This window comes from Propithecus coquereli, unplaced genomic scaffold (genome assembly GCF_000956105.1).
Source record: "Propithecus coquereli isolate 6110/MARCELLA unplaced genomic scaffold, Pcoq_1.0 Scaffold77, whole genome shotgun sequence".
NCBI classification, from domain to species: Eukaryota; Metazoa; Chordata; class Mammalia; order Primates; family Indriidae; genus Propithecus; species Propithecus coquereli.
The window spans coordinates 7,428,728-7,443,813 of NW_012153840.1; the positions used below are offsets into that span (position 1 = coordinate 7,428,728).

Below are 15,086 nucleotides of genomic sequence, written 5' to 3' on the forward strand. Positions count from 1 at the left end.
TCAGTTTTTACATTAGCATTTTACTTTGTGCTCTATTAGTAAAACTATATATAACCGTTGGCCCTAAGGCAGGCTGTCGTTATTATTAGATGATACGTATTTAGTTTGCAGACTTTACTTGTTCTGAACATCTGGTATTATACTGATATTATAAAACATACATACTGTACAATTACCAAATTGATTGTGGAAATGTTAAAAGTACTGTATATAATTACAATTTTTCCTCTTTAGTAGAGAGGAGGGAAATGTCACAAGAAGGTCTCACCTGGTATGTTGTATTTTTACATTGTCAGGAACAGTTTAGCTGAAAAGCAGTGGTTTAATTACCACTATTCAGTAATGCAGAAATACACCTAAGGTTTTGAAGTTTGCATTTGAGAATTACTCTAGCAGGACTCAGACTTGAGGAGATTATGCATCTTCCTTATAAGGAGTTTTATATCTCACTTTTCAAGCTAGGCAATGGAGACCTGATTTCCAGTTTGTTCTCTGTACTGGCTGGAAGACATTTTGAGGTAGAGAAAAACTCTGGGCTATCTTTTAGGCTCATAAACTAGAATGATTTTGAAGTCTGCAGCAACAATGCAAAAAAATAGATATTTGGTATCATGGAGTAGAGTCTTTTTAAAAATTTCAGTTGGCATTCAGGCCAGGATTGGTGGAGTCTGATTGTTTGTAGAGACCATCAATTTTGTCATATGTTTTACTTCTGTTATTTCCCGGTTGTTAGGATTCTAAGTGCTGTGGGTCTGACGCATGAACGTATGGATTTCCAACTTCCCTTTTAGTGTTGTTTCTGTAACCCAACTTTTGTAATAATTAGAGGTGGTCTGTTTTTATGTTCTCTCCTCTGAATTCATTTCCTGCTTTTTCTTTTTCCCTTTGGGTATATTTATAATATTTGGCTATAGGCTTTTCTTTTTATTTTTCCCCTATTAATTCCCTCCTGCATTTTTCCTTTTTGATGAACAAGTAATACATTATCAAGGAAGAAAATTGAAAAATTTAGGTAATCGAAAGTTCAAAATTAAAATCACTAAACCATTGTTAATATTTGTTGTATAGTCAGCTTTCCTGATAAACATATATGGAGTTACGCTATTCACAGTTTTGTGTTGTGTGTCTTAACATGTGCTTAATTTATTGCCATGCCAGTAATTATAAATCTGAACCATTTGGTAATGCCATTCATGCTGGGGTTCATAACCTAGGGTATATGGCCAACCAAGGAGACTGAATAGAATTCAAGGCACTTTGAACCTGGATGGGAAAAAATTGAATCTTTACTTTCGCCAATTCATTAACTTTCAAATGATATTTAGCATTTACTTCACTTATGAAGGTAGATGATAAACCACAGTGGTATTGGCAGTACCTGTGACACCAATATAAATTACAAATTTTCTCCTGTCTCATCATGTAGGGAAAAACATCTCAAAATACTGTTTATGGTTTTCACTATTTGAAATTACGAAGGTTATTAAGGGAATGACCTTTAGTAAATCTTTTTGCTTAAATAAGTAAAGAAGTACATCTATCATTATATTGCAAATGTGTTTTTTCATAAGTGTTTCAATATATGTTGTTTTTGTACATTTAAAAACTTTTTTTTTTTCTTTTGAGAATGGGTCTGTAGAATGCTAAAGTCATCCATGGCACCAAAAAGCATTAGGTGCTCAAACATTATGGATGGATATATGTATCACAAATGAACTTGCTCTATATGATGGACTTTAGGTTCTTTCCAGATGTTCTCCATTATGAACAACAGTGATGAACATTTATATATTTATATCAGCTCACTTTCCTAAGGAGAGGAATGGCTGAGTTAGGTGTATCTGGACACTTGAAGATTTTTCATTTATTACAACTTTTTCTCACTAGCCCTGTGTATCATAGGACTTTGGCCTCTGCACGTGACTGAATTTGCGGTTTTGAAATAGGAGAAGTGTTGTCTCGGTAGAGCAGGAGACTTTGCATTGTCTTTTTGATGGTAAATCTTCACCTCTGTGAACAGATTAGACACATTTGTGTGCTTTGTTTTTGGTTCATAGGTTAATGGCATGGGAAGGAGATAGAGCGGTGACAATAGAGGAGATATCTTATTTTCTACTATGAAGTAAAATATGGATTATAGTCTGAGAATTTAGGATACTATGAATTTTAGTTGGCTTACATTTTTATTATGTAAATGACATAACATTTATATCATTTAATAAATGGTATGAATTCTAGAAAATTCATCAGTAGTCCCTGTATTTTTGTGGAAGAAGCAGCCACATATTCCCTCTCAAGTCCTGAAATCAAACCCTTACAAGCTGGGCGTGGTGGTATGCACCTGTAGTCCCAGCTCTTCAGAAGCTGAGGCAGGAGAATTGCTTGAGCCCAGGAGTTCAAGGCGGTAGTGTAGTGCCTGTATATACCACCTGCCTGACCCCTATACAGCATGCCAGCCAGTTTGCAGGAATGGTGACCATCCTTATTCTTGCTTGTGAAACCTTAGAGCGAATCATGCTAGGAACTTAACTTAGGTGTTAAGTCTCTTCAGTGAAGAAGTCGTGGAATATGTTCTGTCTCATTTCTATCTGCCTCTAAGAGTTGATTCTGAATCCTAGTAGAAGCTTATAGTTTATGCCGTCTAATCAAGCTATTTTGGTCACTCTAAATGAAGAGCTATATGTTCTATTTTTAAATGCCCTTGCCAAGGTCATCTGTGCCCAGCTTTTCTATTTAAAAAAATTAGAATGTTTTCCCCACATCAGTGTTCTGATTGCCACCCTATTGATGAATGAAATTTAAATATTTTACCCCATTTGAAAATAATTTAAAGATATTTGAGTACAGTGGCCAAAAATACTGAATTGTGAATCAGAAGTGGATTCTCTGCCTGGTTCTTTTTTTTTTTTTTTTTTTTTGAGACAGAGTCTTGCTCTGTTGCCCGGGCTAGAGTGCTGTGGCGTCAACTCCTGGGCTCAAGCGATCCTCCTGCCTCAGCCTCCCGAGTAGCTGGGACTACAGGCATGCGCCACCATGCCCAGCTAATTTTTTATATATATTTTTAGTTGTTCAGCTAATTTGTTTCTATTTTTTAGTAGAGACGGGGTCTCGCTCTTGCCCAGGCTGGTCTAGAACTGCTGACCTTGAGCCATCCACCCTCCTCGGCCCCCCAGAGTGTTAGGATTATAGGCGTGAGCCACCGCGCCCGGCCTCTGCCTGGTTCTTTAGCTCCAGTCAAAGCTTCTATTATTCAATTGTGCGTGGCCGTTTTCCTTGTCATGTCAGGCTCCATTTCATGCCCCACCTACTGCCCATATGTTTGCCTGCAGGCTACCAGGAAGGGTAAAGAGAGCAAGGTTTTCTCTTTTTAGGATTCAGTTTCCAGAAGTTGAAATATTATAGGTCTGCTTTTATTCCGTGGCCAGAATTTAGCCACATGATGGATCCAGCTGTAAGGGAGGCTAGGAAATGTGGTCTTCATTCTGAGGGGCCTTGTGCCCAGCTAAGCACCAGATACTCTGTTAATAAGGAAGAAAGGTACAATGCATATTAGGGTTAGTCAGCAGTCTCGGTTACAGAGACTAAGAAACAAGTACTGTTAAAATTGTTAAAGACATATATTTATTTGTTTCCATGTGTAGCTCTTATATTAGATTGTGAACTTGTCAAGGGAAGAACAGTATTTTTCTTCACTTCAGTATCTTCAGCACTGAGCTGGCACATTGGCAGTGCCCAGTAAGTCTGTATATGAATATTTTATGAATTTGTGATTGTTTCTTGTAGAATATTTTTATACTCATTTTTTAATGTACTTTTGACAAGACTTTCCTGTTACCAGGCTGTTACTGCTTTGTTTAAAGTGGAGAAGTTAGCTGGGCACGATAGCTCACACCTGTAATCCTAGCACTCTGGGAGACCTTAGGGGAGGATTGCTTGAGGTCAGGAGTTTGAGACCAGCCTAAGCAAGAGTGAGACCCCATCTCTACTAAAAATACAAGAATTAGCTGGGCATGTGGCCTGCGCCTGTAGTCCCAGCTACTGGGGCAGCTGAGGCAGGAGGATTGCTTGAACCCAGGAGTTTGAGGTTGCAGTGAGCTATGATGACGCCACTGCACTCTACCCAGGGCAACAGAGTGGGACCTTGTTAAAATAAAAAAAAAAATAATAAAATGAGAAAATAAAGTGGGGAAATTGCCTGGGCACAGTGGATCACACCTGTAATTCTAATGCTTTGGGAAGCCCAGATGTGAAGATCAATTAGGGCCAGGAGTTGGAGATCAGCCTGAGCAACATAGTGTGACCCTGTCTCTACAAAAAGTAAAAAAAATTAAACCAGGCATGGTGGCACGCATCTGTAGTCTCAGCTATTCAGGAGGCTGAGGCAGGAGGATCGCTTGAGCTGAGGAGTTTGAGGTTACAGTGAGCTATGATGATGCCACTGCACTCTAGCCCAGGCAACAGAGCCTGTCTCAAAAACAAAAAAACGAAACACTCACGCACACACACACAAACACAAAAACCTAGAGAAATCTTAATCCCGCCCCCCTCCGCCCAAAGTTCTAATACATTTTGTCACAGCAGATGTTCAAAACGTGATTTTTGCGATGTATAAATGACAAAAGAGCATACTAAAGCAATACTCTCATTAAGTGTTACGTTAACCCAGAGCAGCTGCACTCATTTGTTGAAGTGTGTCTAGTACAGTTTCATATAGAAAGCATCCAGAGTCTCTTATGGCTCAAACAATAAACAAAATCTCCCGTCTCATTTTGGGAATCAAGAAGCATTTACATACTTGAAATACTACTACCTTGCTCAAATCTATGTTAATTTTGATTATAAAAGTGACAGGTGGATGCTAGAGTACTAGATAAGATCCCCCACCTCCAAAGAATTCTTTTTAGGCTGAGAATATTGTATATATCATAGAGCAAAATTACTACATGTAGAATCTTGAGACAGTGATTAAAAATCATCTCAATATTTATTGTCTCAATATTTATTGTCATGTTAAATTGACTAGATGTTTTAAATTATTCTTAAAATATCTTTAGTCTTTGACTTCAATTTTAAAATACCTGCCCAAACAACAGTAATGACAACAACAAACACCCAAATGAAAACAAGGATTTAAGGAAGAGAAGCAGGAGGTGTGGTTAGAATCAGATTGTCAGGGAACAGGTTTTACTTGCCCTTAAAGTTTGTGTAAATTAAAGCAAGGATTAAATTTGAAGCCCACTGAAACTGTAATAGACTTTGAGCAAGCTAGTAGAATTTAGCAGTATTTAGTAGTATTTTATCTATCAGCTAATAAATAAGAGCACAATCTTCTATGTCTAACTTTTTGGAAGGTGTTTTGTGGAGATATGCTAGGGCAAGATAAACAAAAACAAACAGGATTTTAGCCCTGAATCCCCCATTTTGTGGGGAGAAGTTACACTCATTCAAGTAAAGTTATATACTACTAATAGTGAGTGGGCAAATAACTGAATAGGATGGACTATAAGTTGGTGACATTTGGGACCTGGAGGTTGGACATGATTGTGATTGGACCAGGTAGAGGAAGAGTGTCTCTTATAGTAGCAGCAGCACAAGGAAGAGCATGGATGGGGCTTGACTGAGATGTGCTTTATGGGATCAAAGCCAGCTGAGCAGGTGTATAGTATCAGCTGAAAAAGGGATTGAAAAGGATATCTGTGCTTTTCTTTTACTTCTCTCATTTTTATGTGAACTGTAATCTGTCATTCTGTGACCCTGTTGTTTATAGTTTTGGAGCAGCAAATTCTGGGTGCTTGCCTTATTTGGGTGCTGATTTGATAGGTTTCTTTTAAGGTTCATCTTTGCTTGCCTTTTTCTCCTTTGAGCATCTCTTCCATAGCTGTGTGGATGTTTAGGTGAAAGACTAATCACTCAAGAAGAAAAATCACTCATGGGACTGTTGTACTGTCTGGTAAATAAAACTCAGAAGTAAATTTCTGTTAAACAGAATATCCATCTCAGAAGCAGTTCACTTCATTATATCTTAATATGTACCATGTGCCTTGTTTGTAAATCCATATCCTATATTTAGTCTACTTTTAATAAATTTCACTTAATGTTGTCATTGAGACTGATTTGAAATACTATAAGAAAATCATCCAATAGTAAAAAAAATGTATGTATAAGACAGAATAATCTTCAGTTTTGCTAACTTAAAAAAGTTCAGTATGGCCAGGCATGGTGGTTCATGCCTGTAATCCCAGCACTTTGGGAGGCTGATGTGGGAGGACCACTTTAGGCCAGGAGTTCAAGACTACCTTAGGCAACATTGTGAAATTCTGCCTCTATAAAAAATAATAAAAAACTTAGCCAGACATGGTGGCATAGGCCTGTAGTCCCAGCTACTTAGGAGACTGAGGCAGGAGGATTGCTTGAGCTTGGGAGTTTGGGGTTACAGTGAACCATGAGAGTGCCACTGCACTCCAGCTGGGGCAGAGGAGCAAGAGCCTGTCTCTTTAAAAAAAAAAAAAAGTCCATAATAATAGAGCATCTTTCAGTCCAGAGGGACAATTAAACTTTTAATTTTTTATGCTTTGGTTATATTTAAGTCGTAAACCTTTCTGGAAAGTTGGAGGTAAATATTTGAATGGGAAGAAATATTAGGTGAATATATACATTAACCTTATAGGGAAGGCCTCCAAGATTTGGAAGATGCCTATAAAGTACAGAGAAGTAATTGGTGTGGGAAATTTTGTAGCTTGATGCTTGATCTGTGGAACAGTTGCTTTTACAGAATTGAGAACTGCAGAGTACAATTAACTGTCATTAATTTTGTTGAATAGAAATATGTTCCATTTACTGTACAATCAGGAGCCAGGCTTGAATGAGTTTAAATAGATGAAATCTAAATTATACTGACAGTCCATTAAACAGTAGCAGAAAACCCGTAAAGAAAATGGATTCACTGTGATACCAGTTTATAATACAATCATTTGCCAAGTAAGAATTATAACCCAGGCATTATGAATTCTCCTGTGTATTTCCAGTGAGCATTGCAAATTGGTTGCATCATTTATTGTGAAGCCCAGGCTCCTAGTGCGTTGTTTTCTGAAAAGGGGAGCAAGCAGTGTTGCTTGAAATCTGCTCTGCAGGATGTGACACCAGAAGATCAGACAAGCAATTTGTTTGTTGTCAGCCATACAGGGAGAGAAGAATTTTTATCCAACCTACCTGTCACTGATGATTTTTTCCTATAAATACAGGCATAGTGTTCCTAGAAGTGTTTGGACTCTTTCTGCATTGATTTTCTAAATGGTAACCAGATCTTTGCATTCAGGATCTGTCAGCATTTCCATTAGTAATCATCCTCTACTTAATAGGGATTTTACAGCAGACTTTTGGGGGTGGGGGATGGATAAGGAGTCATTGAATTGAGGGTATGGTTGTTACTTGCATTTTTAAGCTTTGGGAAGCAAGGTACAGGGGGGCTTTTAAAGGAACACGTTTAGAACAAAATATGGAGATGAGAGTACTTAAAATGTTCTTTGCTTGGGGGATGCAAGTATCAAACCATGGCTAATATTTAGCATATCAATATAGCTAATAACATTTCTGCTGCTGGCAGGATGGTCTTGCTTTTTCTTGATTTACAGAGTTCTTAACTCCCTGTAGCGTATGACTGATTTGCAAAGAGGGGAGGGTGGTCGTGCTGCAGCACTTACTCTGAAACATCAACATTGCTTCTTAAAGTTAGAAAGATAGTTGGTACCGGTCTTTATGTGGGAATTTAAACAAAATCCCTTTTTTAGTTTGTTATGACCTCCTCCCTCTTCCTCAACTTGTTTTTTTTTTTCTCATAATTTAATTTTCCCTGTTAGCAATGAGGATAAAGACAAATGTTGGCTAGTAGTGTATTGTGTCCTGTACTCGGACAAAAGCCCATGTAAGCTTTGTAGCACCACTTAGGGATCGATAGACATTTCAATACATAAAATTTAATTACTATGAGGTTTAAAAAAGAAGCACTTAGGTTACCTGAGATCTTTTTTCCACTGAGTTTAGTATCTTTAAGATGATGCAGCCAATTTTGGTGATAAGTGTATAGAGTCAAAACACAGAATAAGGGTAAGGACTGGCAAAGTTTCCTTTATTGAGGTACTGTTTTCCCGATTTTTGTTCCCTTTTCCCTTTTAAGTTCTTCACTATTACCAGACAATGTGAATATCCCCTCATAGGAAAAGATGTCTAGCAGAACACCACAAGCAGGCCACCTGGCAGTTGAGTTATTTCAAAAAGAAGTGTTAGGAAACAGTATTCATTTTGTTGATAGAGCATAGCAAATTTCTTGCTAGGATCTCATAACTTCTTTTCTGTTTTTATTGCATCTTCATTTATTCATTTGTTCCTCATATAATTTTGGAGTGTTTACTATGTAGAATAGTACATTGTGTATTGTTTATAGAGGTGAGGAATGGTGATAGTTTTGGCTGTTTTACAGATGGGGAAACTAGAGATGGGAGGGTTTTTTGGAGGCCATGTAGTGTGTCTGTGCCCTTAGGTTGGAATTTGGGTATCAGGATTTCAGTGTCATTTCTACCATGCACACACATGTATATACACTCTTTTTGTGTTTTGCAAATTGGGCAGACACCATATTTAAATAGAGAGATACTTAGGACTTTTTATTCTGTAATATCCGACCAACCCACTGTTACCTCTGATGTCGAGGGTGGAAAGATCCTGTGTGAGAGGAATGGAAAGCAGAAAAGCAAAGCAGTCCTGAGGGTCATTTTCCCATGTTCACCACTGTGCCACCCTGCTTGGTCTCTGAGAAATCTCTTTGTGAGAAAGTCTTTGTTCATATGTGCTTTTTGCAAGAGGTGGTTTTCTATTGGAAATTGTATTAGAGTGGCACTTCCATGCTTTGCAAAGGGATGAGAAGGTATTTCAAAGATTAATAGGCAGAAAAGGCATTGATGGAAAGAGAAATTCTTTACAGGACAGAGCAGTGGCTGAGTATTGCCTGCATATTGTGACCACAGCTTTAATGCCGGGGCTCACAGCACTGCTTGCTAAATTAGTGGGTGAAGTAAGTGTCCACTCTGCTCTGTAGGAGGCTGTCAGGAAAGATGCTGACAGGTTCTTTGTGTTTCATAATGACAAACTGCCTGATGCTTCAGGCTGTGATTTTTACCCTTGAGAGGAACCTGTTCTTGCTATATTTACATAAACCTGCTGATTTGCTGAGGGTTGAAAAAGAAGAGAGAGAGGGCTTTCTTTGCCTTGAGAATCTGCCTTTGTGTTTCGGCTGACTTCCTTCCCCAGCTTAGCAAATGCTCTGTTGTTTACAGATGGCACAATAGATACTTGGATGCAAAGCTTAGAGGTTGTGAGAAACAGCCAGAAACACCCCTGTTCAGTATCATTGCTCAAATTATGGATTTTGTTGTTCTCTGTTCACAAGGATTTGAGGTCACTTAATCGTGTGATCCATTCCCAGGCAGAGGGTAGGTGTCAGAGAATAAGTCTCGACCTAGACCCATGGTTTCATTTCTAGACATCCCTAGTAAAGAAAAAATTAGTTATCGTGTGTTATTTGGAATAATTGAAATTGATGGTAATAGCCTCACTCATTTTTCTGGCCCATTACAGGCATGCTGATTTCAAGATTTTAAAAAAAATAATACACACACACACACACACACACACACACACACACACACATACACACATATTTGCCCTGCAGCAACCGTTTGCTCAATCTGGTAAATATGTGTTTTCATATGGGTAATTTTGAAAATGTGCATTATGCATTTAATGGATCACATCAGCTTAGCTCATTTCTTTCAGAACTGCTTGCTTTCTAATAAAAAAGAGCTCTTATTTTTTTAAAAAAGGTGTTACAGTTCTTGTATTGGCTGTGGGGGATTTTCAGGTTTAGAGTCATTGATCCAGCTGACCAAAACCAATTTTATAACCAGCTGCAGACAATCTGTGCACTCATAAATTATGTGAAAATCTTGCCAAATCATTTTGGCTTTAAAAGATTACTGGGCATATATTCCAACTGAGAGTTTAACATTGCTCTTGACTTATATTCTTATCTTTTCCTTTCCAAATAGACCGTTTTATTTTTGTGCTAACTGTAAACATTTATATAAATTATTTTCTTAAGTAGCTGCTTGATTAATGAAACGAGGGGGAAATACGTCTTATATGAGTATTTGGCTTTAATTTAACTTTGTTCTGAATATTTTTTTTTCTGAGATGGGGGTCTCACTATGTTGCCCAGACTGGTCTTGAGCTCTTGAGCTCAAGCAATCCTCCTGCTTCAGCCTACCAACTAGCTGGGATTACCAGGTGTGTGCCACCACACTCAGCTTTGAATATCATTTAAGAGTAATAAAAAGCAAAATTTTTTTCTGTGAAACTTGAACTCTTAAAAATTCTAAATTTCTTAGAATGTGTTCTCTTTTTGTTGGGTCATCCTAATTTTTGTGGGAGGGTTATAAAGAAAAGTTTGACTCTACAATAATTTTTTATGCTTTTATTTTAAAAGCATAAATTAGATAAATCAGTGCAAAACGATATTTTTCCCCTATTCCCATAGCAAGTTAGACATGGTGTGAAAAATTTTTAGTTCATGTTAGTCCTGATCTTAGCCATTCTGTGTTTTCTGACTATTCATGTAAAATAAACTCCAAGTTTTGTCACTTAATTTTGCAGTGAGTTTATCTGCCTTTTTTATGAGTTTCAAAATACCGATAGAGATCACCTGATAGCTGTTTTGCTGATTACTAGCCTTGTGTATTGGACTGTCACATATGAATTTATAGCTTTAGATCAGTTTGAGTTGCTGTGGTAACTTTTTAAACAAACAGAGGTGGCTTTTAATCTAGTAATAAGTCATTAATAAGTAATTATGGTAATTCCGTATGTCAAGTTTGAGGATGTCTCTCATACTTGCTTATTCCTCATGGCAACATTCTTCGGGCCATGTGTGTGAGACAGCCTCCAATAAGACCGCTGCTGAGAAGTGTTTAAGCAAACAGATATCAGTGGCTGCCCTTAACATACCAGAATGTTTCTCTCCTTCTTTCTCAAACAGAGCTACATCCTGATGCATTTACAAGTAATCATTTTCCTGAATGTAACTATAAGTTACATAGGTTCTCTTTCCTTTTCTGGAAAGCTTTTTAAATATACAAGTTAATAGCTGTGTTGTGTCTCAGAGTAAGAGGGTTTGCAATAAAAACAATTCAGTGCAACCTTTATGGAAAACAGTATGGAGATTCCTCAAAGAACTAAGTAGACCTACCATTTGATCCAGCAATCCCACTACTGGGTATTTACTTACCCAAAGGAAAAAAAGTCATTTTTATCAAAATAACATTTGTATGAGAATGTTTATTACAGCACAATTCAGGTTGAGTAAGATGAGTAAATAATTGATATCTAGAAATTTGAAATACTGACAAGTGGGTACAACATTTAATTTCTTAATTAAGAAATTAATAACTTGGCCGGGCGCGGTGGCTCACGCCTTAATCCTAGCACTCTGGGAGGCCGAGGTGGGCGGATCGTTTGAGCTCAGGAGTTCGAGACCAGCCTGAGCGAGAGCGAGACCCCGTCTCTACCAAAAATAGAAAGAAACTAATTGGACAGCTAAAAATATATAGAAAAAATTAGCCGGGCATGGTGGCGCATGCCTGTAGTCCCAGCTACCCGGGAGACTGAGACAGAAGGATCACTTGAGCCCAGGAGTCTGAGGTTGCTGTGAGCTAGGCTGACGCCACGGCACTCACTCTAGCCCGGGCAACAGAGCGAGACTCTGTCTCAAAAAAAAAAAATAATAATAATAATAACTTGGAATTGTTATAAAATTGTGTAAATTGGAGCTACAGTTTTTATTTAGGGAATCAAATTTATTCTGTTTTTACTGAATACCAAGTAGGGGTACAAAAGAATTATCTACCATGGTGGAGAGAACTCTCTTGCTTGTCCCTTAAGATGGTTAGCATGTTAAATCGATATGCCTAAATGTTGAAGCAGAGTTGTTCAGCGTCTGGGACCCTGGAACAAAATAGAAAGCTCAGTCAACAGTTCGTTCCTCAGCTCCTATTTTGCATGGATTTGGGGATTAAATCTCTGTTGAGTTTGCCTCTGAGTAGAGAAATCATTTGGGGAATTCTGAAAGCCTAAATAGTTGGCATTTAGATTTCTTCTTCTTCTGGAGTGACTTTTGGGTAGAGATCCTGATGTCCTGTAGAAAGTTTTTGGAAGGATGTGCCCTTTAGTGAGGGCTTGCTTCACGATCTACCTCTTAGTGGGCCTGCTAGTGCTCTCGGTAGACTGGATTGTCCACTGGAGGGATGAATCCAAATCACTACTCCTGTGCTCTTTCTTGGCTGTTAACATGTATGACAATCGATGCAGTAGAGGAACTTGCCTATGTTGTCAAGCACCTAAGTTATCCTAAGACATACTCATTCTGAAGGCTAAACAGAAGAGATAAAATGAATGGCATTTTAAATATGACATTATGGTCACTCTCCCTAGAAGATTTGATTGACTGTGGATACCTTTATTTCTCAGTAAATAATACATAGATTTTCCTGTCCTAAACTTTATGATAATCTTGGGTTGTAATGTGGAGGAGTTTTTTCTTTCTCTTTAACCACTGCTTTCCTTAAAATCATTGCTTTTTAAAAAAAATAGTGTCTCAATGTGCTATTTTATAAAGCAACCTTTTAGACTCAGCTATTGAGAGCATCAAAAATAATTACCCAACCACTGCCCTGTCAAATATAATTTAAGAAAGCTCTCTTCTTCCCTGAAGAAAATGTAATTTGGTTTACTTCATTCCATCTGATTGGTTGCCTTGGTTTTCTTTACAATTAGAAAATAAAATATGTTTAGGTTAAAATAGTAAGTTATCTACAAGAAATTAGATTAGTTTTCTTTCTCTTCCTTGCTTTAGATGAAAAGATCATTGTAATAGAATGTTCAAGCTAGTCTTCTTTGCATATTTCATTTATTTCCCCACAAAATATTTATTAAAAATAAAGTAGCACTTGGCAAAGCCATTTCTCTTGGTGAAGACATGAGAACATCTATCTGAATAAGATATTCAAGATTTTGTGTGATCTTGAACAAGTAATTTCTTTTATCTAAATTTCATCTGAATATCGATAATCCTGTGGGATCCTTCCCTCCTTCTTCAGGGACTTTGAAGAGAAAATACTTCAGGCTGTATCAGGTCCTTTAAATTATTAGAAAAGTGATCAAAAAGAACCGAGGGTCTGTTTTCCTTTTGTTTAAAGTTATTTGTAATTTAATATCACCTTCAAAAAGAAATTTACTATAAAAAGTATGTGCCTTGTTATTTATTTATTTATGCAGTGGCTTTATGGGCCCTGTCTTTGTTCCTTAAAGGTAAATGCCATTGTTTTAAAATTTCTTTTTCTTTTAAAGACTGTGTGTATATCGAGAGTCGGAGGCCAAACACACCGTATTTCATCTGTAGCATTCAAGACTTCAAACTGGTAAGCATTTTTTAATGTGCCGTTCATTCTGCTGTGTGCCTTCCCCTTTCCAGTGTCAGCGCCTGGTGTATGCCTCTCCATCGCTATCGGCGTGCTCACCAGTTGACCTTCTCAGTGCCAACTGCCCTGTGGCCCTGGCATTGAAATAAGGCAGTTACTAGTTTCACCTTTTCAGTTTTATAGCGCTTACTGTTATAATGCTCATATTGTAAACAATGTTTCTGAAGTTTTTGTCCCTTTAGTAGCTGTTTTGACAATTTCAGAGATTCCCCTGAGTTTCTGAAGTAGTATGTTTTTTCTTAGCCATTGTTAAGAGCCTGAAGTAAAAATAAATTTAGCAATTGTTGATGAGTAGGAAAAATTATATAAATGGGCCAGAGAATAGTTTCTGGTGGAGAACTGTAGTTTCCTCTAATATTTTGGTCGGTATGGAGTGCATCCAGAACTGGTTTTTGGACCCTGCCAGGGGTAGAGGTTAAGAGAAGGAAGTCTGGCTTGGGCATGATATAGCTACTATACTTTCTTTCCAATTTTAGTATATGTACTGTTGAAGTGGGCACAAAGCTACTGTACTTTCTTATTAAAAACTTTTCCTGAGTACCTAAGTATTCATATTGCCCATTATGAAATCTCTTGATTTTAGACTAGTGGTTCCCACACTTTAGGCTTTGGATCCTTGGATGTCTGTAGAGTTGCAAAGGGCTGTAAATAAACATTCTCAGTCTTATATAAATAAATACATCTCACACATCTGTACAACCGGTTTTCAGGTGTATTAACATGCTGTTACGATTTTTAAAATTCACTTACATAAGAAGAGCACAGTTAAGAATCACTGTTTTTTATGTATTTTCCTCAAACAGTGACATGTGAAATACTAACAAAGTAGTATCATTTGGGAGTCTTTTGAACCATTTTGATCTTACAAAGGGATCCTTGTACTTGAAGATTGTGAACCACTGTCTGTATTCTTAGTACCTGGGTAGAGATGTGTATCAGTATCTTTGAATGCTCTTATTTCGAAACCTTTTTGTAACTTGACAATGTTTGCGTTCTGACGTTAATTGTATGTGATAGTTCAGTCTAAAGAATTGTAGTCTGAAAAGGTCTTTAACTCTGCATCTTCTTTGTTTCTTCTTATCATTTTTAATGACTCCAAACATCACATTAAAATATTCTGATTTAGCTGGTTTAAAAAATTGCATGTCATTTTCCTTTATTAAAAAGTCGTAGTTATTGCATGCTTACTGTTTTAAAAAGAAAGTCAAATGTAAAATTTACTTCTAAGATTTATTTATTCTTGGTAGGTTGCTTTTGCTTCCTTAGTTGCTTTGCAAGGTGGCCTTGCAGTTTTAATCTTGTAAATCAAATGCTTTCTATTCAGTTTTTATGTTGATATGAGTTTTTACCATTTTTAGAGATGTTTGCTATTTATTATATCTTTCCTTCTAAAGAATTTTTTTTTAATAGATACTGCACTGACACCTGAAATGTGGACAGTGGCCTTGTTTCCAGAAGAATTTTATTTTGGTAGTGGATGCTGCTGCTACTCTTTCCCTGCTC

The 15,086-nt window shown here is 37.3% G+C and overlaps 1 protein-coding gene across 1 annotated transcript in view; it reads left to right on the forward strand.

The window, feature by feature from the left end:
* RERE (arginine-glutamic acid dipeptide (RE) repeats) overlaps positions 1–15,086 on the forward strand; it is a 461,041-nt gene that overhangs the window by 206,507 nt on the left and 239,448 nt on the right. The window contains exon 3 of the mRNA XM_012662585.1: positions 13,453–13,523. Coding sequence (XP_012518039.1) covers positions 13,453–13,523 — 71 coding nt within the window. The remainder of the gene's footprint in view (positions 1–13,452; positions 13,524–15,086) is intronic.